At 50.6% G+C, this 15178-nt stretch overlaps 5 protein-coding genes across 5 annotated transcripts; 3 read left to right on the top strand and 2 right to left on the bottom strand.

The window, feature by feature from the left end:
* Window positions 1–142: 142 nt before the first annotated feature.
* BDV17DRAFT_266066 (complex I NDUFA5 subunit family protein) lies at window positions 143–1383 on the bottom strand. The gene is made up of 3 exons (XM_073758224.1): window positions 607–1383; window positions 443–547; window positions 143–383 (listed from the first exon to the last, which is right to left on the bottom strand). The coding sequence occupies exons 1-3, from the start codon at window positions 1173–1175 to the stop codon at window positions 317–319; spliced, it is 741 nt and encodes a 246-aa protein (XP_073614439.1). The 5' UTR covers window positions 1176–1383; the 3' UTR covers window positions 143–316.
* Window positions 1384–1411: 28 nt separating this feature from the next.
* On the top strand, window positions 1412–4326 carry BDV17DRAFT_120482 (putative disulfide isomerase). The gene is made up of 3 exons (XM_073754002.1): window positions 1412–1864; window positions 1928–2009; window positions 2061–4326. The coding sequence occupies exons 1-3, from the start codon at window positions 1647–1649 to the stop codon at window positions 3957–3959; spliced, it is 2199 nt and encodes a 732-aa protein (XP_073614438.1). The 5' UTR covers window positions 1412–1646; the 3' UTR covers window positions 3960–4326.
* BDV17DRAFT_266060 (cytochrome b-c1 complex subunit 10) lies at window positions 4130–5475 on the top strand. Its single transcript, XM_073758223.1, has 5 exons — window positions 4130–4337; window positions 4403–4461; window positions 4693–4746; window positions 4906–5053; window positions 5156–5475. Exons 1-5 carry the CDS (start codon window positions 4335–4337, stop codon window positions 5162–5164), a joined length of 273 nt encoding a protein of 90 aa, XP_073614437.1. The 5' UTR covers window positions 4130–4334; the 3' UTR covers window positions 5165–5475.
* Window positions 5476–5634: 159 nt separating this feature from the next.
* Window positions 5635–7626, bottom strand: BDV17DRAFT_120463 (amino acid permease). The gene is made up of 3 exons (XM_073754001.1): window positions 7250–7626; window positions 7085–7196; window positions 5635–7033 (listed from the first exon to the last, which is right to left on the bottom strand). Exons 1-3 carry the CDS (start codon window positions 7503–7505, stop codon window positions 5680–5682), a joined length of 1722 nt encoding a protein of 573 aa, XP_073614436.1. The 5' UTR covers window positions 7506–7626; the 3' UTR covers window positions 5635–5679.
* A 538-nt stretch (window positions 7627–8164) lies between these two features.
* On the top strand, window positions 8165–9936 carry BDV17DRAFT_282485 (kinase-like domain-containing protein; the record flags this gene model as incomplete). The annotated part of the gene is made up of 8 exons (XM_073760211.1): window positions 8165–8325; window positions 8398–8581; window positions 8631–8684; window positions 8730–8827; window positions 8904–9037; window positions 9206–9624; window positions 9683–9726; window positions 9804–9936. The coding sequence occupies 8 exons, from the start codon at window positions 8165–8167 to the stop codon at window positions 9934–9936; spliced, it is 1227 nt and encodes a 408-aa protein (XP_073614435.1).
* Window positions 9937–15178: the final 5242 nt, after the last annotated feature.

Here is a 15178-nt window from a genome sequence, read left to right as displayed (position 1 = left end):
CGATTCACGGCCAACGGTGTCGAGTCACAGTTGCTTGAAATCATCATCAGCTGGAGCCTTGACATCCTCTACGGCGATCAATGCCAGGTCGTCTCGTGGGTTCAGCCCTAGGCAGCCAATTGCGCTACCAATCAGATGTAGACGCGTAGCTCCAGTGTTCATGAGTGAATAGGAAAATGACATAAATTGAGGAGAAAAGAGATAATAGTGACCATAAGATTATAGTTGTCACAAATTTGTCCAAGCGAATGGACAGCGGCGGCTAATAAGTACAGAAGTTTCGGGTCTATGAATCGTCCATGGTAACAACCATCCTTTATTCCGTTTTACGTTCAAAGTATGTCCATTGTCCGGGTTTAGGCTTCTCCTCGAGCTCTTCCCAGCTGTGCAAGTGTCAGTCAGATCATGTTTCTCTGAACAGCGCGGCATATCGAACACTTACGCCTTGGAGTGGTAAAGCGTGTCCACCAATTTCAGCTCACCTTCGGCCACTTGGATAACTTCCTCAATGAGGCCGGCGCCAATTTGCTTCTCGATTTCGGAGATTCTACAGGTATTTTGTCAGCGTATTGTTCGCTTCAAGTCAGAAAGCATCGGTAAACGTACTGGTCAGCCTCCAGGGCGGGTTCGTTTTCCCACTTCAGTTCCTCGCGCAAGTTATCCAACTTCATGTCCTTGCGGAAGACCTCAGCCGCTTGCGCAACACCGGAGGCGTCCTCGACGATCTGATCCCACCGAGCCTGCTGTTCCGGTGTACGAGCAGGACCTTCGGTGGTTGGCTCCACTGCTTCTCCGTCCCATTCCTCTCCACGGGGGTTATCGCTATTATCATCGAGCAGCTGGGCAGCATAGGAGCCATCAGCCTGGCGAAGAGCAGCGAATTGGTTGGGATGTTCGGCGACGGTCTTCTTCACGCGCTCGAGCCAAGCGTCAAATCCGGGGGGCTTCGTAGACTCGATGATCTGCAGACGGTGGCGGGTCAATGCCTCGGTAGACTGACGGTAGGCGGAAGATTCAGGGAAAGCCTTCAGCTTCTGCAGCGTAGATGTGTAGAGATAGATCAGGGTGGGACGAGGGCTTGGGTGTGTGTTCAGACCAGTCAACCCGGTCGGAGCGAAAGGCTCCAGATACCGGGCCGGTTTGACGCTGGCCAGCAGCCGGAGAGTAGATCTCATTGTGATCTGGAGGGTATATAGAAAAGAAAAGGAATTGACCCGGAAGGGAAGCCGAAGGGGTTCTCTCTTGCGCTCGGGTCAGGGTACGTCGTCGAACCGGCAGAAGGTTGAGGTGCCATCGGGAGGCGGAGAAACTAGCGTTCCAGAGCCTGAGGCAGCTACAGCCACTTCCTCTGGACCCCGTCAAAGGAGAACAGCCTCACTGTCGTCTTATCCCAGACATTCTTTTTCCAGTCTTTTGTCTGAGGGCGTGGGGGTGACTCCACGAATTTCACGACAGTATCGGCCCTTTTTCATTGACGCCTAAGCTCCTCTTCACTGTGGTTGTACGGCGCATATTCCTCTAATCGACTCGCCTTCACCCTTTGTCCTCCAATGTGCCACCTTTGATTTAAACCGACTGAGTCCCCTTACTCCAACTCTCGTTTTCAACAGATACCACCAGGCCTTGAGCCTCGAGTTATCGCCAAAATGCGCTCCTCCTTTCTGACGTGGTCGTTACTTTCGCTTTTTGCACTGCCTACTTTCGCCGCTCCCTCTGACCAGACGATTTCGACGAAACGCCTCGTGAAGAGAGCCGAACCGAACGTCTCAGGCCCTACATCCACAATTTTCAATGGCGTTGAGGTGCCGCCCATGAAGGAGCTTACACCTGATAATTTTGAGGAGACTGTCAAGGACGGCTACTGGTTCGTTGTCCTTCTTGAGCTCCAATTGCAACTTGCGCAATACGCATCCTAACATGTCGATAGGTTCATCAAGCAGTACTCCCCGACGTGTCCCCACTGCACAGCGATCGCCCCTACGTGGCAGACTCTATATGAATTCTATTATGTGAGCATTTTGGACATTTTACTCTTGTGGAGCGTCCTCTGATATGTATAGACATCGGATCCGATCTCCTCGGCTGCCTCCAAGTCTGACACACGGTCATTGAACTCGTTTGACGGCTTTTATAATTTCCACTTCGCGTCCATGAACTGTTTGGCATATGGCGACCTTTGCAAAAAGATCGGTGTCATGTACTTTCCGACTTTCTCGTTCTACCATGATGGGCAACAAGTTGAGCAGTACGAGGGAAAGAAGACCATGGCAGGCTTCAGTGAATATATTGAGGAGAAGCTGGAGGCAATCAAGCCTGGGTCTCGCCCCGCAAAGGGTCTGAAGCTACCGGAGCCAGGCGACAAGGAAGTCGACACAAAGGCCGAGCCGGAAGCCCCCGCTTCAAAGGATAAGGACCCCCAGGCAGGCGTCAAAGCTGGTGAGAAACAGAACGAACAGGCCGCTCAGCAGGCCGCTCAGCCAGCCACTGAGAATACGCTCTCCGAGAAAGATTCCACCCCAAAGTCCAAGCCAAAGGTGAAGGCACCTGTGAATCCCCAGGGGATTTCCGTCCCTCTCACGGCGGAGAGCTTTCAGAAGATTGTTACAGCATCCGACGAGCCATGGTTCATCAAGTTCTACGCACCCTGGTGTCACCACTGCCAAGCGTTGGCCCCTAACTGGGCGCGAATGGCCAAGGAAATGCAGCATACGCTCAACGTCGGCGAAGTGAACTGTGAAATCGAACAGAGGCTCTGCAAGGACGCCCATATCATGGCATTCCCTACCATGTACTTCTTCCGTGGTACCGAGCATGTTGAGTACAATGGTCTCCGCGGCCTTGGCGATCTTGTCAGCTACGCCAAGAAGGCTGTCGACATTGGATCTGGTATTCAGGACGTCGATGCCGATTCCTTTAAGGAATTAGAAGAGAATGAGGACGTGATCTTCTTGTACTTCTATGACCATGCAACAACCTCTGAAGACTTTGCCGCATTGGACCGACTCACCCTACCTCTCATTGGCCATGCACGGGTTGTGAAAACCGACAGCGCTGCTCTTGCTGAGAGGTTCAGGATCTCGACTTGGCCTCGTCTGCTTGTCTCGCGCAGTGGGCGAGCCAACTACTACAACCCCATAGCGCCTAAGGATATGAGGGATATTCGCCAGATCCTTAACTGGATGCGTACTGTCTGGCTACCCATTGTCCCCGAACTCACCGCCATCAATGCTCGCGAGCTCATGGACGGCAAGTTCGTGGTACTTGGTATCTTGAGCCGCAGCCGTGCGAACGACTTTGTAGAATCGAAGCGCGAGCTGAAGAACGCTGCCCTCGAGTGGATGGACAAGCAAGTGCAGCTTTTCCAGCTCGAACGACAAGAACTGCGAGACGCAAAACAACTCCGAATTGAGGAGGCGGAAGACCGTAATGACCAGCGTGCGTTACGCGCAGCCAAAAACATGCACGTCTCCATCCACGAGGACGACAAGAAACAAGTGAGATTCGCTTGGGTCGATGGTGACTTCTGGGAGCGTTGGCTGAGAAACACATACGGCATTGATGTCAGTAAGGGAGAGCGTGTCATCATCAACGACCAGGACAACCGGCGTTATTGGGACACCGCTTCTAGCGGTGCCTCTATCATGGCCTCCCGAACCTCGATCCTCGAAACTATCCCTCTTGTCATCGCCAATCCTCCTAAGCTGACTCCTAAGTCTACGATCGGCACCTTTGAGTCGATCTTCTTTGTCTCACACGCTTTCATCACTGGCCACCCGATCCTTTTTGTCATCATCCTCATCGTCTCGGTCATCGGCGTGACATACGTGGCTCGGGGAAGAGGGCTCAAGCGCGGTGTTCGTGGCGGAATCCTCGGCATTGCTGGCAATGCTGGCGGTCTCCTCCAACTCGATGGCAAGGAAGGTCTTCTGACCGGAGGCTCTACCGGGAAGGTAGACTGATGTGGGAATATAAGAGTCCTTGTACAGTTACGCTACTTGATCACCCTATATTTAGGTTTTCTCTATCTTCTCTTCTGTTGTTTTTCTTGATAATACTTGAATACACCTAGTCTTTTATTGAATGACAGCGATATAAAGAATGAATATGCCTCTTTCATCCGGTTGTATCCTCTCCTCGATAAGAAAAACATTTGGTCTGCATTCATTAGCTGTGCAGGTAAGTAGAAATCACGTGCTTATTATCTCTCGGCTCCTGATTGGCTGTCGGGCGGCAGACTCTCCCGGCTCCGGTTTTCGTCGATGTCGCGAACCCGCTCAACCTCGATTGCCTGACGTCCTCTGCTGGCAAGTTCCATTCCACAGACACCACTCAAGATGGTACATGACCCCAGACGATGGAATTTCACCCAGTCATCCTAATGCTAACGTGACCGACTTTGCAGTTCTCCCAGACCCTCCGCCGTGCCGCAGCTCAGTCTGCCCGGTCTCCTCTTGCCGGAAAGTGAGACTCCCCGAGATACCTACCCCCAAGAGATGTCCCTTTTGCCGGGCGGAATGCGTCTACTATATTCTTATCGAAGGCCTGATTTGGGCCTGTCCGTCCGTGATATATTGGACTGGGATTGATGCCATTGAGCTCGAGTCGGACGCAGTGACACCGGCACCCGCAAACGATCGATATAAATACAACCTTGGTTGGATACGAATACATGCTAACTCGCCTCGGAATTAGGTACACCACCACCCCCCACCTCCATGGCATCACCCCCAACCTTGCCGTCAAGATGTGAGTGTCCTATCTCGAACCAAACCAACCCGAACATCGTCCCTGCCAAGGCCACCACTCATGACGGCATGCCGCTCATGGGAAGGGAAGGGAGTCATTGCATCACAATGCAATTGAAATGAACCAGCCAGCAAGCTAACGCATCATCTCATCAAACAGCGGCTCCATCGCCGGAACCTTCGGCGTCAGCGCCGGTGTCTTCGCCCTCTTCTTCTTCGGCGAGATCCCCCGTGTCCGCAAGGATATCCTGCAGCAGCTCCCCTTCTTCGACACCTACCTTGACCGGAGGATTGCTCCTGAGGATAACGTATGTTTCTTCCTTCTCTTCCCCTTCCTGTACTCTGAGCGATTGCTTCATTGGTCGGTTCCTTATGTGGATGATATGATATGCTAATTGAGCAATTTACAGCCTTTCTAAATGCTTTCCATTTGGAGATGGAATAGTCGGACTATCCTTTCTATGCTCCTACGCGCGGGTACGATCGAATTGATAGACGCGGAGTGGCAGTGATGCTGTACTGTTTAGAATAGCAATGTGATTTGGTAGCACATAGATTTTTTGTGGTGTTGTTGGTTTGTGTCTTAAGTAGTACGCTCGGCTCAGTGTAGGATGACCACTCCATAAAGCGTTCGCATAGCTTTCCCTATGTAAGGGGTCCAATACAATCAAATTACAGCCTCCTCGCCCTCTCCCTGAGTTTTATGCCCGTGAGTATTGTCTTCAGGCTGTTGGTTTGAGGGCTTTGCGTCAAAATATATGTTTGCAAGAAACTCATTCCTTCCGGAGATGATGAACATTTATCGTATATTTCTAGGGCCTGTTTTAGAGGAATAAAGATATAAAGATTCCCTTTTTATATAAATGAGCTAAGTGCAAAGATATCCGGTAAGGATAGTAACAGATGGAGAACCACGGGTAGCATGTGATCAGAGCTAAAGCTTCGGCGACGACCTGCTAGAGTCTCCTACTGATACACTCGGCTCCACAGCAGCATTCTGTTCCTGCTCCTGCACCTGCTCTGTATCTATCCCATCAATAACGTCGCGGTGTATAGCATGCTTCAGATTCACCTTGGGCCCCTTGAACCACTTGCGCGCATCAACCACCCACCAGATGCTCACTACGAGCATTGGTCCACCCCAGACCAGACAAGTCCAGTTCATCAAGTCCGGTGTCAGATTCGAGCCTGTGTCGGCGGGTAGACATAGGATTGGCACCATCAGAACAACAAACACTACGCCGAATCCCCCAATCCAGGGTCCAAAGGGGCCCAAGTGCCATGGTCCTTTGCGAAAGCGGTTGCCGACAAAGAACACGCGGATGGCGATGGGTATCGCAAACGCGACGAATTGTGCAATAGCTCCAATGGAGAATAAAGCCCCGATAGCAACGTCGCCGGCGAAAAGAAGAAGACACATCAGGATACCGAGGACGGCGTTCAGGATAACGGCATTCACCGGGGTATCAGTAGTGGTGTTGACTTTTTTCCAGTACTCCGAGAGAGGAAAGCAGTCATCGCGAGCGTATGCATAGGTGACTCGTGATGCAGCTACCATACAACCTTGACCCATGGAAAATCCGCAGAGAATCGTTAGCGCTAGAATCGCAAGTGCTCCATTATGCGACATGACCTGAAAAAGGTATGATGCCCAAGGCTGCCCAAGGTCCGAGTTCAGCACGGCATCGATATCTACTACGGTGTAGGCGACGACAAGCTGCAGGAACCACCCCATCGTCCCACCAACTCCGGATGTGATAACAATTGCTCGCGGTGAGGCAATATTGGCGTTCGAGCATTCTTCGCTCAGATGGAAGGGGGAGTCGTAGCCAGACATCGTCCAGATCACCCCAACAAAGGTCATAAGCACGGCAACACCATCAGGGTAGTCGGTCATGTTAGTAATAGTTCCCCACACCTCTCTAGATGGTGTAAACTTGGGTGAGTTTATGGTCCCCGCCGGGATGGCAATAATGACGGCGACCAGGGCAAACATGTTGAAAGTTGAACCCCAGGAGTTGAACACTGCTACCCATTTTGTTGGCATGCCACTGATGCCGGCATGGATTATCATAATGAACGTGGTCAGAAGGAAGGTCTGCCATTGCGTAGGGATATAATCTGGATTCTGAATTGATCCTGCCGCTAGAATCATGGCGGCTAGGGCGTAGTCCACGGATGGAGCTGCAGTGATCTGACCGATCCAGTTAGACCACCCAGTAATCCAAGCCGCATAAGGACCGTAACCTGGAGGCGCGAGCACCGCAGCAGCATAGTACAACCCTCCACTGCAGAAGTCAGCACGAATGAAGCGTACAGCAGGATATATTGGAGCACACCTCGTGGGCATGGCAGAACATAACTCCGCCATAGACATCGCCACACACTGGATGAAAATCATGGCTATGATCCAGCCCCAAACCATTCCAGCGGTTCCTGCATATCCCATACCTGAGGTCACTAGTCAGCCTATCGAGCTGTTCCACCAGACGGGAGACATGTACCATAGTATATCGTGCTTGCAAACGATGGAAGCAGTCCCAGCACCGCAAAGCTGACGCAAAATGTTGTCCAGAGCGAGAACTCGCGTTTGAACTCCTGTTTGTATCCCAGAGCCATGATCACCCGCTCGTCGGCGTCCATCGAATTGTCGGGACTAGGGATATCCCCATTGGGCATAGCAGAGGTAACAGGCCCATGGACTGCATCATCTTCAGCCCGCGCATCTGGTGCGGTCGGTACTTTGCCTGAGATTGACATGGTGGTCGTTCATTCGCGGTCGCAATCAATCGAAGTTAAGCTGGGGACCAGAGACCACGAGGCACAACACTCAGGAAAAAGAGTCAGTCTTGGAAGGGATGACGAGGGTGGCCACCTTAAGGTCCTGCTTTCTGGGTTGCACCAGGTGCATATATATACAACCCCTCGCATTGCTGCAGACGATGGAGCCGCCAATGGGACGAGACGGTTCGTGATCATCTTGATGATAACCTCGATATCGAATGCAGAGGCCCTCAGGCTCTCTGACCAGTGAGCGAGAGAAGCCGGGACCCCGCGCGTCCTTGTGCATGGCTACCATCCCCAACAAGGCAGGTTCAGGCGGAGCTGGAGGCTTGGGCGTGGCCGGGGAAAGCTTTATCAGAATGCGATTTGGAGATGATAAGCTCGAGATAAGGAACCATGTCAGTCATGGAGCGAAATTGCACCAAGGACATGCTCTGTGGTTCAAAATGGAATTGAATCCATGTCTTGTGCTGACTGCAGGATGATCCGAGATGAAAGAGAAGGAAAAAGGAAAGTTGCATGGAGGACTGGCCCGGTGACATTGTTTACTCCGGCCAAGCTAGGTTCCTTTCTCACTCCAGGTGACCACAGCTCCAACCTTCACACAATGAACACACTCTGCAATTGTCAGGCCTATGCTTCTGTGCCATGCTCTCCGGATTCAGATTCCTTTACCAATACTTGCCAGATCTGCCAAGTATCTATCCTCCAGGCGATGCTATTCCCAACGCCAACACGATCCTCCATTGACCAACACTGTCGGGAACCCGCGCGATTTCTATAGATTCACAAGCGGGTGATGGGTCTGGAACGAGGAAGCCTAGCTTCAAAACATGTATCGCGAATTCAATATACCTGAACTGCAAAGAGTCGCAGAGGAAGTGTCCTCGGCAGGCCCCTGTGTCCGCATGGAGAAGCTGGGCGAAGGCTCATCCAACAAGGCATTCAAACTCACCATGGCTAACAATAAGACAGTTGTCGCTCGCATTCCCAATCCAAGTGATGGAACAGCCTTTCTGACGACAGCGTCAGAGGTCGCCACCATGGACTTCGTGAGTGACACTGCATCCTTACAAGTCTACCACCTAACTTCTCCTACAGTTGAGAAACTTCCTTTACCTTCCAGTGCCTAAAGTCCTCGCTTGGAGCTCCAGAGTGGACGAGACAGACCCCGTAGATGCAGAGTAAATCATCATGGAGCATGCCCCTGGGCAGCTGCTCGCACTTGTCTGGCCGGATATGGATTATGGGCGCAAAATACAAACAATACAAAGTGTTGTAGACATCCAACAGACATTGTTGTCAACGAGTTTCTCAAGGCAAGTTCCCTGGCTATCAAATGGCATAACTCTTCATTTTCATCAACTTCAATAGCTACGGATGCCTATACTACAGCAGAGACGCACCGCCAGGCTCTCATTCCGCTACGGTCAGTGGGAGCCATCTACCACAGGAGCTGAAATTGCTTGTTGCCAAAAAGTTCTCAATCGGACCAATGGTAAAGCGAAGTTCTGGGACAAGGAGCGGGCCCAGATTGATATTGACCGCGGACCATGTACACAAGAGGCTTCCGGACATTACTCCGTAGTTCATGCTAACCATTACAGGGACCTCTGCATTGGACTATGTCAAAGCTCCAGCCCTTGGAGGAATCTCTTGACTTGAAAGCTACGCAGAATCTTACTCATCGGATGATATAGGAATTCCCAGTCGCAATCAGTACCCGCCTGCGGAGCATATATCCATTATTCAGCGATATTTGCCCGTTATACCTCACTTACTTCCAGAAGAAGACCATATCGGATCGTACTTATATCACGCGGGCTTCCGTACGGCCAATATATTTGTGGACGACAGCGGGAGTATCACCAGCGTTATTGATTGGCAGAACTCAGCGGCCAATCCGTTATTCGTGCAAAACCCTCCGCACTTTCTCGATTACAACGGTAAATTTTTCAAACTGCCTGAGGATTACAAAGACCTTGATAAACAGAAACAGCAGTCTATTCGGGATCAATACGACCAGACAATGATGCTATATCTGTACGATGACTATCTTCAGAACAGGGTCCCACTCCTCAGAAAGGAAATATACGTACGATTATGGTAAAATATTGTGGGATCCCATGCGCTGGGCAACAAGTACATGGAAGGGAGGCATTCTAAACTTTAGGGAATCTCTGATCAGGGTACAAAGGTAAGCAATATCCCCACCTGGTATCGAAATGACCATACTAAAGGCTTCAAAGAGTGTGGACATCGCTGGATCGTCAGGAAAAAGAGCCCATTTGAGTTCTCTCCAGAGGATATTCGCAAGCACTATGAAGACGTGGAGGGCTGGAATGAGATACAGAGATTTTGGAATGGCATTCGGCGCATTATATGCGGACGATCGGACATCTCATGAGACATACGAGACGGCAAAGGAGCTTCACTCTATGCTTCAGGCATAATTAGCCAAATAAGAGCAGAATGGGAAGAAGTAGACATTTCAAAGCGCATGACAGCACTAACGTTCGACTCAGAACCAACTCCGCTCACGGCCTAGGCATCACACTGAACTGCTGGCATTGGCGTTGGATATCGGCTGCATCTAGTACGACGCACCAGCTCTACGGACTTACGGGTTCACAGGTTGAGAGAGGTCCGGTAACCTCTTAACAACCTGTAGATATCAATTTATATCAGACCGGTCTATGGAAATCAGAAAACAGACTTTCTACTCTTCTGGTACTTCGACGGTGACACAGACGCTTCACGATAATTCCGAATCAGCTATGATGAGAACAACCCTAATATGTAGTATAGCACAAGATCATACCACTCATTACCTCATTCCAACCAGATATCCTCGCCGGGTACATATCGGGGCTTGATTCCAAGAGAAGAAAACACTACGGTGGAACATGGATAGCATCACATCCATCAGCATGAAGCCCGCCCTCACCGAAGGCCTGAGACCTCACAAAGCACTGTACCCAAGAACCATGGAGCTTGCTTGCATGCATGCATCAGATTCGAAACACCTTCACTTGTCCCTTCCATGGCTGTGTTGCTTTGGGATGATGTATATGGCCAAGCAAGATCTCAATCTGGATCTTACACAATCTATCTAGGTGGTCCTATGGTGTTCTCATTCGAACATAGGACATTACGGCACCACTAACCATGTATACAATTACAGTTGAACAATTGCCTACACGCGGAATTTAAGGTTATAGAGTCCACAGAAAGACGAGATCTGAGGTAAGTATCTAAGTAAGTAGCAACGGATAGACAGTCTCATACGGAGTGGACAGCCTTTACCCGCAGGAACTTCTCGAACAAACCATAATAACAATCAAATAGATGCGTCTGAAGTTACTGTACCGTGTACTTACTAGCAGAATTGCCCAAGGTATTGGAAGGTTGCGGACTTCCAAAGTTACTCACTTTACTCTGAGGCCTCCCGGAAGCAATAAGAGATCTGGGCCTGATTCTTGCTTTTTGGCCATTATTAGATATTGCTGACAGTCCACAGTCCACAGTCCTCACCAGGAGTCACGAGTCACAAGTTCCTAAGTACAAGTACAGCCTCTCCATATTTAGATATTGGATTACTATCAGCTCAGATATTCGTTCTGGAAGGTTAGAGGTTAGGCCGGGGATGGAGGCATGGCCGTGGTCACAAGACTCGCAGCCATTCTTGGAAGTACAGAGTAAGCAGGCCCTAAGCGGACCCTAAAAAGGGGATGCCGAGGTTATCTTTTTGGCTTGACGGCAGGCGGAAGCGATGGCTGCTCTTCCCGGAGATTTGGAAGGCGGGCTTTTACTGTATAAAGGCTACTATATTATTGTTAATTTGTTATAGATACTAGTATCTAGAATAGTAGATGGCAATTTGATGAGACTAAGACACCTGCACCTTCTAGAAGGACTCCACATAGGCACCGTCCAGTTCGAAACGTGACTGTCACTGGGGTCTACCTGGGAGTCTAGGGGACCAGGGGCTGGTGCTTAGCACTCCTGAGTCCTAACTAGCAGTAGTTAGTCAGCAGTTAGCACCCCCAGGCGGGTATAATTAGATGAGACAGCTCAAACAACGCCATTGTTGCAGCACATTATTAGTGCATCGCTTGTATCGAGAGAGCAGGAGGGGTTAGGCGTCCCGCGTAGATTACGCATGCAGTTGTAACTTGCAATGCAGGAACGGGAATAAGCATTTGTGCCCGGTGCTTCTATCGTATCCTCTAGCAGAGGGGAGCTGCAATCTGCAGATTGCAGATTAGTGATTAGACGTGCCGAGACACAGCCTCAAACGGGGTCATATTTAGCGGAGGGGCATTGGGGCCAGGGGCGAAAAGCCAGCTGGGCACTCGGGAGGCGGAAGGGAGGGGGAGCTACCCTGGACTCTGGAGCCTGGAGGGGGGTTCCTTCAACTTTGGAATTGGCGGAGTCCTTCCGTATCTTCGGGAATACGACGTAGATCTAGATAGATACTATGTTTCCTTAGTTTATACGGGTCGTCTACCGAGTACTTACCTTTTGCTATTTTTGGAGAGCTTCGAAGTAGATTGACTACCATATCTCTGGTCTCTCTTGTAACTTGCAAATGCAAGATCGTCCTCTTGTAGGTAGACAGAGACAACGTATAAGGACGCGTACTCCTTGCTAACCAGGTTCTTGGAGAGCTAGCGGGCACATTCCTGCCGCGAGACTGGATCGTGATAACGCATGATTGAAGGCAGGAGACGAGGCGGGAGCACTTGAGCACGCACTCCCGTCGTAAGCCATGTTCGTACTACCAACACTCGGCAGTTGGAACTCGAAGATAATCCCGTAGATATCGTGGCCTGAAACGACGAAGGAGCGCCAGACGCCTTGAGCTTCGGACATTATTGCATTGAGATAGGGGTAGACTTTCTCAATCGGTTTACTCGCCCGAGTGATCTATCTCGTATTGTCTTGGAGAAAAATCGCGCAAAGTATCAGGGGGAAAAGGAGAATTTGCGACTTGCGATTGCAACGGTGGTAGGAAGTGCTGACCGCTGAGAGCTATGACCAGGTTTATGCTGTGTTTGCTGGAATCGCGATAGTCGCAATGCGGCAGTGCTAGCCAACGGTTCAATGCCATGTGCTAGCGGCCCAGATGAATTTGATATCTGACGTATTCCTGTACAGTTATCATCGATGGCTGGGACAGCAAGTATACCGGTGTGCACACAGCCATGCACGCACGTAATATGACATGCGTTGTTGTGAGTTATTTGGCTTATTATAGAGTCAAGAGATCTAGACTCCCATTATTAATAGAGAGCCTTGCAAAGGTTACAAAGGTTTCATGGCATACGGGCCGAAGGCGAATAGGACCTACTGCAGCTACTATATATCGATTTCTTGTTCGTCGCCGGGTTCGCGTGTCGCGGTCCGCATCGAGAACACGACAGGAGGAGTTAACGCTATGTTGTTGAGTTGCTGAGCATCGCATCCTTGCTTGAAATTGATAGGGCGAAGAACCAATAATAACAAGGCGAGTGACTTCCTTGGGAGAACCGCCAACTCAAGGGTGTCGAAATTTGGCTCAGACCACGCTCACACTTCCGAGACATGCAGATGAGGTGAGTGGCGTCGGAGGCAAGCGCATGATTGATTCCCAGCTCTCCTGAGATTGGGACGAACCAGACTTGGCTTCGGCCTTCCGCGTTCAGCCCGGAAAAACGTCGCCGAGAGACCAAAAGTTGAAAAGTGCCGAGGCACAGATTTCATTTGATGTCCGCCGCCAGTGAAACCCTCCGCGGTGATTCGCGGGACCGACCTTTTGCTGGGTCGGAGGCGATCTGCAGAAGTTGCAAGTCGTCGAAGGTACTGGGCGCGCCATGCCGAAGCAGGTAGGTGAGAGAGGCGGATGTCTCCGGCGAGACCGGCGCAGAGAAACCCTCCGATATCGACCCAGCCACTGTGTTTCTTATCCTCTGCCACGTATGAACGACTTTTTCGGAACTTTTAATTGGCGAGTGAGTGAGTTGGTTACGTAGCGCAGCGCCCCGCCCGTAGAAAGGCTACAAAGCCAATTCGAACTGGCTGTTTAGTAAGTCGTCCACGTAAATGGTAACCAAGTCAGGCATATGAGCCCAAAATGAGCGACTCTATAGAAGTCTGGTGCCAAGCTTCAAGAATGCAAATATGATCCACACGGCATGTCTTCACGCTGCAAAGTGGGAACCTGGAAGCTCTCCTGGACCCGTATTCTTGCTTGCAAGGCGATGATCCGTTGTTAAGCGCGCAAAGTGACAACGCAGGTCAGACAGTCAGTGGGACACCGCCTGGAAGGGCTTCGTCGAAGATTCCATGAGCGGGCCTTGTAATTCTGTAGTGGAGCAGACTGCCGTGATCGGACCGCCACATTGGGCGAGGTGCAGGGGAGAGGCATGGTCAGAAGCAGCGGATAGGCCCATGGAATCGCTAGCAGGGTTTGAGAGTTTGACTAACACCTTGGTAGGCTCAAACGTGAAGACCATGATGGCCCAGAGGGGAAGTTCCTTGGGACCGCTCACACAAGTGGCAAGTCGGGCGAGATTCTGCAAAAGACAGCCAAAATCTGATCGAGATGGTCAAACTTACATAACCTGTCAAGAGTCAGAGGAATTGAAGACGGAAGGAAAATTAGGTGATGGTCTTGTGACGTTCTCTTTCCGAGTTAGAATTGTTGAGAGAGAGAGAGAGTTCTCCGTCCGACCGCGTGGCTGACAGCGGCCGAGCAGAGCGAGTGACATCCCAAAGTCTTCCGGGATAACCTTCCCTTCTGGGACTCGCCTTTCCGCGCCTTGCCGGTCGCTGTGCAGTCTGCGCAGTCATTCTATCATGATCCCGGACTTTGTTCTTGACCGACGTCAGCGATGGTTGACTGCTTGCTGGTGACTTGATGAAGTTGCTCTCGCCGTGGCCGTGGAATCTGATATGGATTGACCAGGATTAGCTGCAGAAGAGAGCACTAAAGCATGGGCAGGTCCACAATCGAAACTCTTCAGCGACAATCCTGGTGGAGCTCAGTCGCCAACTCTTTTGGCAGAGTCCCAGCCAGTCAAAGCTGCCGGAAGAAGCGAGCAAAGGCTATTGAAATTTGGACATGGCAAGGTTTCGCAGAACCAGAGTTTGTTGACTGCGAGATGGTAGAGTTGGAACTTGTCTAAGAAAAAGTACGGGTTCTCGTGTAGATGTCTCAATTGCGATGGTCAATGGTGCGTGGCAGCATCGCGTTGTTGTTGCCAAAATGGACTGGATCTGCCGCAACCCGTCATGAAGCATGCGAGGAGAGCGCGGAGCAAACTGATCAAAACCTAGGATTGGCCTCAGCAGTTTAGCTTCCGCGCTTTTGGCGACCTAAATGAAGGGCGTTGTCTGGAATTCTTGGAAATTCTTCGCCCGCTGGTCGGACATCTGCATATGGGATATACCGCCAATGCTCTTGTGCAGGCGAGATGATATATATATTTCCGACATTCTACTGTATGCACGACCGTTGCTAGGGTATGACAGACTGTTGGACTAAAAATTGAGTATCTCTGAATGTCTCGTGAGTCAATCAGAGTCAAATTCTAATATTTTGAAATCTTTTAAGACGCCTGTGGTCTGTGGAGGGTGAGTCGTTGTTTATAGAAATCCTGACATGG

The sequence above is a fragment of the Aspergillus undulatus genome (genome assembly GCF_047715775.1).
Source record: "Aspergillus undulatus strain CBS 261.88 unplaced genomic scaffold BDV17scaffold_32, whole genome shotgun sequence".
NCBI classification, from domain to species: domain Eukaryota; kingdom Fungi; phylum Ascomycota; class Eurotiomycetes; order Eurotiales; family Aspergillaceae; genus Aspergillus; species Aspergillus undulatus.
This window is presented reverse-complemented; position numbering and strand designations above follow the sequence as displayed.

What these genes read in the sequence shown, in the direction of transcription:
- BDV17DRAFT_120463 (XM_073754001.1), bottom strand. Translation starts at nt 7,505, where the DNA reads ATGTCAATCTCAGGCAAAGTACCGACCGCACCAGATGCGCGGGCTGAA. An exon ending in TGCAAGCACGATATACTATG is followed by an intron (nt 7,197 to 7,249) that starts GTACATGTCTCC and finishes TAGTGACCTCAG; the next exon opens with GTATGGGATATGCAGGAACC. An exon ending in TGTTCTGCCATGCCCACGAG is followed by an intron (nt 7,034 to 7,084) that starts GTGTGCTCCAAT and finishes TGACTTCTGCAG; the next exon opens with TGGAGGGTTGTACTATGCTG.
- BDV17DRAFT_266060 (XM_073758223.1), top strand. An exon ending in CGGTCTCCTCTTGCCGGAAA is followed by an intron (nt 4,462 to 4,692) that starts GTGAGACTCCCC and finishes CCTCGGAATTAG; the next exon opens with GTACACCACCACCCCCCACC. An exon ending in CCCAACCTTGCCGTCAAGAT is followed by an intron (nt 4,747 to 4,905) that starts GTGAGTGTCCTA and finishes CTCATCAAACAG; the next exon opens with CGGCTCCATCGCCGGAACCT.
- BDV17DRAFT_120482 (XM_073754002.1), top strand. Translation starts at nt 1,647, where the DNA reads ATGCGCTCCTCCTTTCTGACGTGGTCGTTACTTTCGCTTTTTGCACTG. An exon ending in ACTGTCAAGGACGGCTACTG is followed by an intron (nt 1,865 to 1,927) that starts GTTCGTTGTCCT and finishes ACATGTCGATAG; the next exon opens with GTTCATCAAGCAGTACTCCC. An exon ending in CTCTATATGAATTCTATTAT is followed by an intron (nt 2,010 to 2,060) that starts GTGAGCATTTTG and finishes TGATATGTATAG; the next exon opens with ACATCGGATCCGATCTCCTC.
- BDV17DRAFT_266066 (XM_073758224.1), bottom strand. Translation starts at nt 1,175, where the DNA reads ATGAGATCTACTCTCCGGCTGCTGGCCAGCGTCAAACCGGCCCGGTAT. An exon ending in CCCGCCCTGGAGGCTGACCA is followed by an intron (nt 548 to 606) that starts GTACGTTTACCG and finishes AAATACCTGTAG; the next exon opens with AATCTCCGAAATCGAGAAGC. An exon ending in ACGCTTTACCACTCCAAGGC is followed by an intron (nt 384 to 442) that starts GTAAGTGTTCGA and finishes ACACTTGCACAG; the next exon opens with CTGGGAAGAGCTCGAGGAGA.